The sequence below is a fragment of the Chenopodium quinoa genome, unplaced genomic scaffold, assembly GCF_001683475.1.
Source record: "Chenopodium quinoa cultivar QQ74 unplaced genomic scaffold, ASM168347v1, whole genome shotgun sequence".
Classification (NCBI taxonomy): domain Eukaryota; kingdom Viridiplantae; phylum Streptophyta; class Magnoliopsida; order Caryophyllales; family Amaranthaceae; genus Chenopodium; species Chenopodium quinoa.
This window is the reverse complement of record NW_018745454.1, coordinates 5,303,303-5,316,754: the sequence shown is the minus strand read 5'-3', so window position 1 is coordinate 5,316,754 and position 13,452 is coordinate 5,303,303. Positions and strand designations below refer to the sequence as shown.

At 32.9% G+C, this 13,452-nt stretch overlaps 2 protein-coding genes across 3 annotated transcripts; both read left to right on the top strand.

The window, feature by feature from the left end:
- Positions 1–6,911: 6,911 nt before the first annotated feature.
- On the top strand, positions 6,912–10,624 carry LOC110713938 (protein NRT1/ PTR FAMILY 5.10-like). Of its 2 annotated transcripts, XM_021892388.1 has the most exons (4): positions 6,912–7,288; positions 7,380–7,597; positions 8,557–9,850; positions 10,287–10,624. In XM_021892388.1, exons 1-4 carry the CDS (start codon positions 7,156–7,158, stop codon positions 10,355–10,357), a joined length of 1,716 nt encoding a protein of 571 aa, XP_021748080.1. In that variant the 5' UTR covers positions 6,912–7,155; the 3' UTR covers positions 10,358–10,624. The 2 variants fall into 2 exon arrangements, with proteins under 2 accessions (XP_021748080.1, XP_021748081.1); XM_021892389.1 differs by lacking the exon at positions 10,287–10,624 and having other exon boundaries at positions 6,914–7,288; positions 8,557–10,174.
- A 108-nt stretch (positions 10,625–10,732) lies between these two features.
- Positions 10,733–13,319, top strand: LOC110713940 (protein NRT1/ PTR FAMILY 5.10-like). Its single transcript, XM_021892392.1, has 3 exons — positions 10,733–10,881; positions 10,976–11,193; positions 11,729–13,319. The coding sequence occupies exons 1-3, from the start codon at positions 10,764–10,766 to the stop codon at positions 13,097–13,099; spliced, it is 1,707 nt and encodes a 568-aa protein (XP_021748084.1). The 5' UTR covers positions 10,733–10,763; the 3' UTR covers positions 13,100–13,319.
- Positions 13,320–13,452: the final 133 nt, after the last annotated feature.

Sequence of the window (13,452 nt, the reverse complement as noted above, 5' to 3'; positions counted from 1 at the left end):
TAAAATCCAATAAAATTCAAGCAAATAGAAAAACTCAAGCAAAAAAAATCGATAAATAAAAAAAATTGAAAATAAAAACAATAAAAAAAACTGGAAAAAGATGATTAGGAAAAATAAAAAATAAAAAAATACAAAAAAACTGGAAAAAATCTGGAAAAACAAAAAAATCGAAAAATAAAAAAACTTGAAAAAATCGAAAAACTAGAAAAACAAATCTAAAAACTCAAAAAAAAAAAAAACGAAAAACTCGAAAAAAAAATCTAAAAACTCGAAAAATAAAAAAATCGAAAAAAAATCTGGAAAAAAAAATCTGGAAATTGAAAAGAAAAACAGGAAAAAATCGAAAAAAATTTTGGAAAAAAAAATTAAACAAACAAATGTAATCATCACACATTATATAATAGCAAAATCGCAAAAAAAAAACAATAAAATCGGTAAAAGAAAAAATCTTTAACAAGTAATAAAATTACCCAATTTGTTGATGTATAGATGCTGAGGAGAGAGAAAGTGCTGAGAAGAGAGAAAGTGATATGCTGAGGAGAGAGAAAGTGAAAAGAATAACATTAAGATTTAGGGTATTTTGTTAAAAGTGTAAAAAAAGAAAAGGTAAAAAATTACATAAATGCTATTACTAAGGGAATATTTTAGATGGTTAGATCAAATCCAATGAATGACTAGGATGGGTTCTTATATAAGATTGAGTTTTTATATAGAGGAGGGTTCTTACATGAGCCTTCATCTATATCTATATATATATATATATATATATATATATATATATATATATATATATATTATTAACACATGTTTAAAAAGAAAAACACAACATATAATATTTGTTAATTAAATAATTAACAATTTAACATACCTCATCCATAATAAATCTTGGATAATATTTGTTAATTGTGTCAAGAGCTTCATGAACATGCACCCTTTGCATATGAGTATTTTTGCCGGTGAAATCAACCACCAAAAAGAAATCTTTGCGCTGTTCCATTAATATTTCTAATTCAGCGCAGAAAACCTTTAAAAGGATGTTAGTGGTTCTGTCTTTGTCAAACAACGACACCTTCAAGTAGAAAACTTGTCGCCTAAAATTATCGAACTCTATCGTTGTCGCCTATAATTATCGAACCCTATCGTCCTTAGTGGCGAAGCTTGTGGACGTTCATTTACTCCAAGCGCCATCTCTCCCAGTTTATTTGCTCTCCATGCTTCTACTTCTTCTAGCTTTTTTAGTGCACCAGCTATCTTCAAGTCTACCGACTCTAAAATTTTGCGTAAAATCTGATTTGATCTTTCACTTGCTTCTAATAAATTAACATTAAACAATAACTTCTCTCGGTGTTGGGTGGTAGTGGGAGCAATCGAACTTCTGAATCATTCGATATAATTGATTATCTGTGACTCGTCCATGATAGGCTTTTGGCGGAAAATATGTTGTTTTGGTGCAAGGGAAAGATGTTAATATAATTGTTGGTAAAAGAAACACAAACTAAGTAGTTATATATTTAAATGAATTAAAAATCAAACATCTTTTGAAATAAGAATTGTAATATAATACTCATCATAGTCAGGATCTGTATATAGAACCATTGAAAAGAAAAAGGAAATTTTTATAGTAAAGAAAATAAAGTAACTACATGCATATTAACAATTTTGGATAGAGGTAATATAAATCTGCACACTCACCAGTAGCATTTAATTGTTAGTACTATTCTAAAAACAAATCTCTAATGATGAAAAAAAAATACTCGTATGATTGATGATGTTCATAGTTAAAATTTCATGATGGTCTAAATCTTGTCGTCAGCAAATCAGTGATCGACACATTAATAAGCTACATATAAACTGATATGATAATCATCTAATACAGAAATATCTTCGTAAAAACTGATATGATAGTCATCTTATAAATTCAAATTTATTAATAACAACAAAAAATTCTTTTGTATTGGTAAATCATCATTTACCAATATTACCAACACCTAAATCACTTATAACAATTTTATTAGAATATTAATAAAAAACGAAATAAATATATTTCATTGATCACAATCAACATATATATATATATATATATATATATATATATATATATATATATATATATATATATATATATATATATATTAGTCTAGATTTATTTTCTTTTTTGTTAGGATTTATTTTTCCTTATCATTTTATCTTGTTTTAATGATTTACTTTTATTTGAAGAAAAAAAAAATCTATTGGGAACATATTACTTTTATTAAAATAAACAATATAAAATTTTATTTTATTATAACATATTACTTGTATTTATGCTGTTCAAATTACTTTTATTAAAATAAACAATATAAAATTTTATTTTATTATAACATATTACTTGTATTTTTTTTCTAGTCTAGTTATCATAATTGAAGATATTCAATTTTTTTTTTAAACAAATAAGATATTCCTTTTCAAATTATTTATAAATTAAATTTATAGATTATATATGTCTTATTTCAAAGAAAATGAATCTTACCAAACATGACTATATTACCTTTTGTTGATTGATGGAAATATGTGGTCAAATTTTTTAAAATTTGACCTATTTATTTATGAGAAGGGTACTATGTATTATTTTGTCTTCACAAGCTTAGTTGTCGTGTATATACTTCTTATGTAAGCTTGCTAGTTGCCTAGTTGCTACTGCTAGCTGTTATCTTTTGTTGCTGGTTCAAGGACTTTTGTCCTTCATCTTGATCAACAAAAAAAGACCTTGAGCCAACAATTAAAAGATCAAGGGCAAATGGCTTTTTTTTACGAGGTTGTTGTATTTCCCTTTATGTGTAAAAAAAAAAGGAGAGAATCAAACATGACATTATATGTCAGCCTATTGAAAGCACGCTATTTATATGTTCATTTTTGGCGAAAGTATTGATGGGATCATTGGTATGATATACGAGTATTGAGAGGTGTTCCAAACGGAGGGTTGTGAGACAGTGAAATTATGTCTCGCGAGGGCATTATAGGCATTCCAGACGTCATTTTAGAAATGTCTCATTGAGCTGTTAAAACATACCACTGGAACTTCAGTGGTACAAAATACACTCTCAATGGTATAAAATGTAGTCTCAGTGGTACTCAAAAATATTCAACTAGAGTTTCAGTTGAACAAAATATAGACTCAGTGGCATTATAGGCCCTCACTACCTTTTTTACTCTTCCTATCTCTCTCCACATTTCTCTCTCTTCATTGTACCTTTTTATTTTTTTAATAGTTGTGAGACATAATATTATGTCTCACAACCCTACAATTTTACTTCCTCGAGTATTGATGGTATCATTGGTATGATTAAGCTACTCCGTATGAGATAAACATCGAAAACTTTGGTGTTGTTCGGTTGTCTTATTGTCTATTTATTAGCTACATCTCTTTCATTTATATATAATCATTGAAAACTTAGGTGTTGTTCTGTTGCCTTTATTTTTCATAGGCAATCAAAATTCTCATGATTTTCCTTTTGGACATGTTGGTTGATAAAAAAAGATTTAAAAAAAAAGAGGTTAAAAAAGACAAAAACAAAATGAAGGAAGTCTTAATTCATGAAAATTTCAACTTTTTACAAAATATGAGAATTTAGAGGTGATCAAAGGCCGAATTAGGTTAAAGCAAGAAAAAACAATCCGTATGCTTCGATTTAAAAAGTGCTTGCCCAAAGTCGTAAAATCATCAGGCCGGATTTTCGAGATGGAAAAAAAATCAACTACATATCCTAAATATGCATGCCAAAGCCCTCCCCCAAAATTGCACTCTGCTCTTGCCTCTTGCCACAGGGGAATGTAGGAACCTTTTTCATTGCATAATAGAAAGTGTCATGTAACTCATGTTGCATAGATTAAAAAAAGTGATGCACTTGTGACTTGTTGAAAAATGATTGAATTTAACAAGTGAAACACTAAGGGAAAATGCAAATTCTAAACAATCTAAGAAATTAGGATAAAAAACATAATTATTATCTATTGAAAAAGGCATCGATGTTAAGTATGACAATCAACCCTATTGTTTTTAAATACCAAATAGTGTATATATACTACGTGTATAGAAAACAAATGTTATTAAGGTTGTATGATTATACTTAGGGTCTGTTCTCATACATTTATTTTCAGTAGTTTAATTCAGTTCAGTTCAGTTCAGTTCAACTGATTTCAGTCTAATAGAACATACCCTTAGTTAAAAAAAATAATACTTGTAAAAGTAATAGTTGAATTACATAAAAGTAGGCAAATGGAGTGTGGACAATAGAGTTATACTAATAACTAGGTTAGTTCCCGTGCCAAGCACAATAATTTTCAATAATCATTATTAAACTATCATTATAATTGATTTTTATAAACAAAAAAAATCTAGAATATAGTTGACAAATTTTGATCAAAGTACTGAATTACAAAAGATATGTTAGATTTAAATTATTAGAAAATAATCATAACTAAGTTAAGAAAGTTTTTTTTTTTAATTATTTTTTTGTATAACTCTATAAAAATTTGTGTTAAAGATATGTCAAATCTTTTTATTTTTAGTAATTATATTGTATAACATTAGGGAATTATTATGTACAGAATTTGTTTCTTTAATATAATTTCAAAAAAGAAAAAAAAACCCTACTAAGGACACACCAGAAGATGACACGTGTTATTATTGGTGTGTCTTTTAGTATATTGTTATTGATGGTGTGAAAAAATTACTACGTATAAAGAATGTTAGTAACGGTCAAATTTTGTCCTCCAATAATAAGCCCATAGCTGATAGGATAGCTACACAATTACGATTTACGACTTACAAGTATTATTCATAAAGAGCAACTACCAATTGGTTGTTGGTGTAGTGGTGATTGAGACTACACTTGGTAGGGAGGACTCGTGTTCGATCCCCCACAACAACAATTGGGAAGGGACTGGAACCTAACCACCCAGAACTGATCCCCGAAATCCGAATTAGCCCAAAGGGTGAACCGGGTAGAACACCAAAAAAAAAAAAAAAATTGACTTGAATATAATGACGATGTTAACCCTTTTATTCCTAATTTGAAAGTGACATCATAATGGATGTACTTTTGTAACTTCCTAGCAGGCTAGCATCCTCTATCGTTGGAAACGTCAATGTTAAAGGATACGGAGTACTACGTACCTTTATTAAGTAGTCAAAATTATTAGTGGTATCTCTTTCCAGTCCATTTGACGAAAGATCAAAGTAGTGTATGGCCGTTTTAATAACCAAAACAAGGATAATAATATACGTAGTAATAAAATAAAATAGAAACACTCACCAATTTTTTTATTTTTTATTGACAATACTCAACAATAAATTATAAATGAGTACATGTCAAATTACATAATTGATACTTCGTAGCTTATTCATTTATATCAAATTATACGAGCAAGAAGCCTATAGCTCAGTGGAGCTAAGCTTCAGTTCCCGTGATAGTGACCCGGGTTCGAGGCTCATATCCCCCCTCCCCTGAGGGTAATACCCCCTTGATATTCCTGTGATAGGAAATTAAGGTGGGGCCCACCCCTTACCCCTTAAAAAAAATTATATCAAATTATACAATACTAAAATCTATATTGTGATTGATTTTGTGCATTATGCACAATATACATTTGGGTTGTCATGAATATAAACTCATTTTCATTTCCTATTCTCTCATTTAAAGCTCTTCCAACTTATCAAATTAGTCTGAAACACATGAAATTTAAGTGTGAAAGGCATATACTCCCCAAATTCCTTAAACCTAGTATTTATTGTCTCGTATTTTTACTAATTAAGTATATAAATTGATCTTGAGTTTCAACCAAAATATTTAGTTAATATTTTAGGATAAGAATATACTCTAACATCCCCTTTTACGCAAGAATTCCTTGGGCTTGGAAAGTGGATGCAAGCCCCACCACATTCATCGCTTAATATCTATATATACACTCATACTCCCTCAATTTCCTAGTAAGTGCAACAATTTCTTATTTGGTAAGGATCTATTACCTCCGGTCCAAATTACTTGCAACTTTTGGGTATTATTTGTGAGATATAAAATATTTCAAAGTTGCGAGTAATTTGGACCGGAGGTATTATTATTATTTTATAATTTCTCTCTCTTACTAACACTATTTTCATTTTTAATTATTTTTCTTTTACACTAACTCTACTTACACTACTTTTTTTCTAAAAAAAAGGAAAATTATTTATCTCAATTACCAACTACAAAGTTTTTATATTATAAAAAACCCTTGTTTGGTCCCCTCGTATAATTTTCCTAAAACTTTGTGCACATCATAGTGTTGTGATTATTGTGAAACAGATGAAGTATATTAAAAGGCGTTTCTAAGAATGTCTATGTACCCTGAGACAGTGTCAGAATCAAAATTTTCAAGTGAGAGGGGCCAAGATCATATCTATGTATGTGTAATCTTCGCAAGTAGTATTGAGTTCGTGGATTACATTTACTTTATATATATATATATATATATATATATATATATATATATATATATATAATAAAAAAACACTACAAAATGTTAATTATAAGATTTGAACTCTTGACATTTTGTCCACTATTATATGACAAAAATCAACTCTTCTACACTAAAATTTATAACAAGTATAGTATAAGCAAAAATTAATATTCATCTTGAGCCCAGGGGGAGGCTATGGCCCACCCCAGCCCCCCCCCCCCCCACCCCCTTTGGCTCCGCCCCTGCCCTGAGACTAGGGGTGTTAATTGAGCGAGTTATTTTAATTTAAATCCTTTTAATTTAGATAGACAAATGCTTTTACTTTAAATCCTTTTAATTTACAAATTTTAGTTTAGAAATTATTGACTACAAGTGTACAACCATGTTTCCTTTTTATGTCATACTCCGTATCAAATTTGCGGATTTGCCTGAATAATTAAGTCAATAAGTTCTTTTCCTTGTTCATCAATCATCATTAATGAGGTCACAAGTTTAAGTAGACAATAACAGTCCCAGAAACAATCATTCTTGCCAAAGTTAGCAAATGAAATTCCAAACACGTTTCCAACTCACTACTTCAACAGGCTCAAACGTGAAACTCCCTCTCTTTCTCTTTCTTCAAATTGCTGTCAATTTTCCGGAATTTCAGCTCATCACTTTGAGTATTTTGCTATAAAAATGGCTACTGCAACTTCAAACCTTCACTCACCCCTTTTAATGGCTGACACCGTCCCCAATTCCGTCGATTACAAGGGTCGTCCTGCTGTTCGATCTAACCATGGACGTTGGTTTTCTGCTTTATTTATCATCTGTAAGTTCACAATTTTTAACAAAATTATAACCCCACTTTTTAATTTTCAATTTCTTTTGTGGGGTTGAATGAAATTTGATTTTTGATGAAGGGGTGGAGATGGCAGAGAGGATTGCATTTTATGGGATTTCATCGAATTTGATAAGTTTTTTGACTGGGAAATTGGGGCAGTCAACGGCAATGGCGGCTGTTAATATTAATGCTTGGAGTGGAGTAGCTTCTTTGCTTCCAATTTTTGGGGCTGTTATTGCTGATTCTTTTGCTGGAAAGTTTTATACCATTATTGTATCTTCAGTCATTTACATTTTGGTTAGTTTTCTATTTATTCTGTCTTTTTCATTGTTTTTATTGTTTGAAGTTTCAATTGTTAGCTTGTTTGGGGTTTTGATGCTCAGAGTACGCTTGAACACTCGAGAGTATGATGCGCATTATGTTCAGAATTAAAAATGTGTCTCATGAAAGTGAAATAAGTTGTATTGACTCTGATCAACTTGAATGTTTGGTTGATCAGTTGGAGTAGAAAAGGCAAAATTGACTATAATATTTAGCATTGAGATGATTGACTATTTGACTTACTTTAGATGATGATGGGAAATTGGACTATATTGAATTGTTGATAGTGATACTGATGTTAGTAGTAGTGATTTGTTATGCTGGTTAATTAGAGTAAATGAGGAGAATACCCGTTTTGAATTGAGTCTACATGTAAAAATCTGTTATGAGTGGATATTTTAAATCATCATTTGATGAACAAAAGATTTAGAGGCTGTTTGGTTGGGGGTGATTTGGTGAGGGAAAGCCGGAAAGGTAATAAAACCCCCCTTTCCCTTAGTGTGTGGTCAGTTTCTGGAGTTTGTCCGGTTGAGAGTGGGTACCAATTGAGAAAAGGATGGGATTGGAGCTACTCTACTTTGTATTCTTTCCGTAGTTGGGTCATCCAGTGAAGTTGCTTTCTCCTCTATTTGATAGCATATGCTAATAATGTTATGTTATTATACTGTGGTAAAATTGCTCTCCTTTGAGAGTTCTCTAGTTATTTAGTGTTCAGTGACTTGTGGAATTTGCATTGTTTCAGTTTTTATGATTTGGTCTCATATATGACTATTATGAGTAGTTCAAGATTGGATTCATTTTTATATAGAATATTGTAACTCTGTAAGTATAGTTTGTAGGTCTCATTTACATTGAAAGTTTAGATTTTGATTTTTTTTTTCTTCTCGTTTTATACTAATTATATTTACTACTCATTTCACTTGGATGGCCACTAGGGGCTAGGCTTGCTTACATTGTCAGCGATGCTTCCTTCACTTAGTTGTCCCAACCAAGGAAGAAGCATTGTGGGTGGACAGGAATGTTCACCACATTTGCAGACAGTTATATTCTTTATCGCTCTATATCTGGTGGCTGCTGGGCAAGGTGGGCACAAGCCTTGTGTTCAGGCTTTTGGGGCTGATCAATTTGATGGAGAAGATCCAGGGGAGCTCAAGGCAAAAAGCTCTTTTTTCAATTGGTGGTATTTTGGTGTTTGTGTGGGTAGTTTGCTAGGCATTGGAGTCTTGAGCTATGTTCAGGACAACCTTAGTTGGGGCCTTGGATTTGGAATTCCATGTATTATCATGGTAATATCTGTGCTCATATTTCTTTTTGGAACTGTGACTTATCGCTACAATATGAAAGTCGAAGGGGAAAGTCCATTTACAAGGATTGGAAGAGTATTTGTTGCAGCAGCCCAGAATTGGAATACTGCACCTCCTGAGGATGGCGATAATGAAGAGGCTCAATTTCATGATGGATCTAGACAATTCAAGTTCCTTGACAAAGCTTTGGTTGCACAAGAAATTTCAAATAGAATTGGGAAATCTTGCAGTAAAAGCAATGTTGAAGAGGCAAAGGCAGTACTTAGGTTGTTTCCAATTTGGGCAACAACATTGATCTTCGCAATTGTCTTCTCACAGCCACCAACTTTCTTCACCAAACAAGGCATAACGTTGAATAGATCAGTTGGATCTAATTTTGCTATACCAGCAGCCGCATTGCAGTCTTTTATAGGCATCTTTATTGTCATCTTTCTCCCAATTTATGATCGCGTTCTTGTGCCAGTTGCCAGAAAAATTACTGGAAATCCTGCTGGCATATCAATGCTTCAGAGAATTGGAACTGGTCTGTTCATTTCCATTATTGTTATGGTGCTTTCCACCATCATAGAGAAGAAAAGGCTTGAAACTGCTTCTCAACATGGACTGATAGACTTGCCTGATATGACAATCCCAATGAGTATTTGGTGGCTGCTTCCGCAATATGCTTTATTTGGTATTTCAGAGGCATTTACCATGGTTGGTCTGCAAGAATTTTTTTACGACCAAGTCCCAAATGAATTGCGCAGTGTAGGATTGTCTCTGTATCTGAGTATATTTGGCTTAGGAGGCCTTTTAAGCAGCTTGCTTGTTACACTGATCAACAAAGCAACTAGTAGAGGTGGGAAAGAGAGTTGGTTTTCGAATAACTTGAATCGTGCACATCTTGATTACTTCTATTGGCTGCTTGCTGGTCTTAGTAGCATAGGTTTGTGTCTTTTTGTTTATTTTGCAAAGTCATACATATACAACAAAAAAAATACTAGTCTATAGTAGGTAATAGAATGCTACTTCATGTTGTATGCAAATAGTAAGCAAGGGGCAAAATGTAATGACACACTGTTGGGTGACTTAATTAATGCTCTTTAGGAAAATATTAGAGCTTATTGTACTACGAAGTATTATATTTCACCCATGTGTAAAATCAGATGTGAGCAATGTTGAAGTGAATTGCACAAGTAGTTGTTTTGAGAGAAATCTACGAATCATACTTGTTTCTTAAACTGAAAATGTTATGAATTATTATTCTATTCCTTGATGTTTTTATTGCACCAGGACTCCAGGATTGATTTTCTTCATCTTTCACCATGCATACACTTTTACACCATTAACATACTTACGTACTAGCTTAACATTGTACTCAGCTGTAGGAGATTTCATGCATCTTGGGGCCTATGCAGCAAAAATAGCTTGTACGGTTGATGGTCGCTGTTAGCTGTTACTCTGTTACGGAGTAGTTGCTAGTTGACAGATAATAGGGAAAGGAAGGGTTTTTCACTCACCTTTTATTTACTTGAGAAAGTTGAGAAGGTAATCTTTTATTTTACTATTACCTAAATATATGTGAAATGGATTGTTAAATCTATATAGTTTTGTACTCACTTGTCATTGCGTAATCTACAAAAATCATAAATCAAAGTCAAACATCATCTCTCTCTATTTCACATACAGAGGCATTTACTGCAATGACCACTTGCAGATTTTTGGATTTTTCATTTGGGGAGTGCTTTGCTTAAAAATCTATAATATAAAAGAAAACTTCCAACTCTAACTAACATTACTGCTATTGCTGTTGATTCACCTTCTGCTGAGCATCTCCCTTATTCCGTTGCGTACACCTCATGGAAGAACATACACAACAATCAGGACAAGGCATTGTTCCTGGTGCTGTTGACTACAAGCACCGTCCTGCAGTCAGGTCTAAACATGGACGGTGGATATCTGCTTCTTTCATCATTTGTAAGTAGCTCTCTTTCCCTTTTAGTTTGATACAAATAAACAAGTACTCACTTTGCCATTTTAATCCCATGTTTAACTGAATATGTTCTCAAAGGGGTGGAGATGGCCGAGAGGATTGCAATTTATGGGATATCAGGAAACTTGATTAGCTATTTAACAGGGAAGTTGGGGCAGTCAACAGCAATGGCGGCTTCAAGCATCAATACTTGGGGTGGAATAGCTGCGTTACTTCCAATTTTAGGGGCTATTATTGCTGATTCTTTTGTTGGAAAGTATTATACTATTATTGTTGCCTCTTTCATTTACATCTTGGTTAGTTATCTCACTTCATTTCTCTGTTATACATTTACAGGTTTTATAAAACTTCAATTTAAGCTTTAGTTTCCTTTTGGTGCTTTAAATCTTGATGGGTTTTTATGAAACAGATAATTTTTTTTAGGAATCTGAATAGGAATAAACGGGAATTGAACTATTCTTGTACAAAATGATTGATAGATTTACAACTCTTTCTTTAAGTGCGATTTTTTTGATGTTGCATGCTTAATTGATGAAGGTTTGGTTTGGAATGTGGATGATAGTAAAATAGTAAATGACATGAATTAGCTGTGCAGTGTAACTATGTTGGTTCACAAGTTGGCAATTGAATAGTAATCTTTATGTGAAGGCAGTATTGCAGAAGTGTTGAGTTCCAAGATTTTAAACTGAAGTACTTCTGTTACATGAGTGGCCATAAAATCCATCTATTGAAAATGTTTTTTTTTTTTTATTTATTTTTTTAATAAATATTTATATTTTTTCCTTCAGTTTACTATACAGTAGTATTTATCTCATCTGAATGGCGTATCAGGGGCTGGGTTTGATGACTTTGTCAGCAATGCTACCATCTTTTAATTGTCTCGACCAAGAAACAGATAGCAAGGGCACTCCTGGATGTACCCGACACTCACAGGTAATACTATTTTTTATTGCCCTTTATTTGGTGGCTGTTGGGCAAGCTGGGCACAAGCCTTGTGTTCAGGCTTTTGGTGCTGATCAGTTTGACGAAGAAGATCCCATGGAAAGCAATTCCAAAAGCTCTTTCTTTAATTGGTGGTATTTTGGTCTTTGCATTGGTGCTTTGCTAGGTGTTGGAGTCTTGAGCTATGTTCAGGACAACCTTAGTTGGGATCTTGGGTTTGGAATTCCATGCATTATCATGGTAATTGCTCTAGTGATCTTTTCGGTTGGAACTATGACTTATCGGTATAGAGAGAAAAGCGAAGGAGAAAGTCCATTCAAAAGGATTGGAAGAGTGTTTGTTGTTGCAGCAAGGAATAGAAATGCACTTCTTGTTGCTGGTGACAGAGGAGAGGCTGATTTTGAAGAAATCGAACCTCATGATGGATCTCGACAGTACAGGTTTCTAAACAAAGCTTTACTTGCACCTGAGATTGTAGAGTTAGGTGTCCGATCTTGCAGCAAGAGCGAGGTTGAAGAGGCAAAGGCAGTACGTAGGCTGTTTCCCATATGGGCAACAACGTTGGTGTTTGCAATTGTCTTCTCACAAGCTGCGACTTTCTTCACCAAACAAGGCATTACATTGGATAGATCACTTGGATCTAATATTGCTATACCAGCTGCAGCATTGCAGTCTTTTTCTGGCATCTGCATTATTGTCTTTATTCCCATTTATGACCGTGCTCTTGTGCCAATAGCCAGAAAGTTGACCAGAAAGCCTGCAGGCATATCATTGCTGCAGAGGATTGGAATTGGGCTGTTTATATCCATCTTTACAATGTTAGTTGCTGCTGTCACAGAGAAAAAAAGGCTCGAGATTGCTTCTCAACATGGGCTGATAGATTTGCCTAAGGTTACAATACCAATGAGTATTTGGTGGATGCTTCCACAATATGCCTTGTTTGGAATTTCAGAGGCATTTACCTTGGTTGGCCTGCAAGAATTTTTCTATGACCAGGTACCTAATGAATTGCGTAGTGTGGGATTGTCACTGTATTTGAGTATATTTGGAATAGGAGGCCTTTTAAGTAGTCTTCTTATTACATTGATCAACAAAGCAACCAGTAGAAGTGGGGGAGAGAGTTGGTTTTCGGATAACTTGAATCGCGCACATCTTGATTACTTTTATTGGCTACTTGCTGGTCTAAGTGTCTTAGGGTTGGCTCTTTTCGTGTATTTTGCAAAATCATACATATACAATAAAAATAAGGCTCGCCTATAGAAGGTGATGGAATGCTTCTTCCTGCTGTATGTAAATTTTAAGTAAAGTGTGAGATGTGAAGTCAAGGTGTTGTTATATATTTAATGCTCTAATCATTTTAATGCTTTGTGTATTCTGTTGATTCCCCATGTGTGTAAATTAGTAAATGTAATCGTGATCAATGCTGGAGTGTAAATCAGACTTACATTTTATTACTAATATTGGCATACTAATTCAGATATAGAAGCTGTAAATTTGTAATCAGAAAAATTTACATCGTACGGGCTTATTAGATTGTACTTAACTTTCTTTTTTTTTTTTTCTGCACTTTCATTGTCCTTGGATCTCGTTATCTTTTGTCATCCAAGTATAGT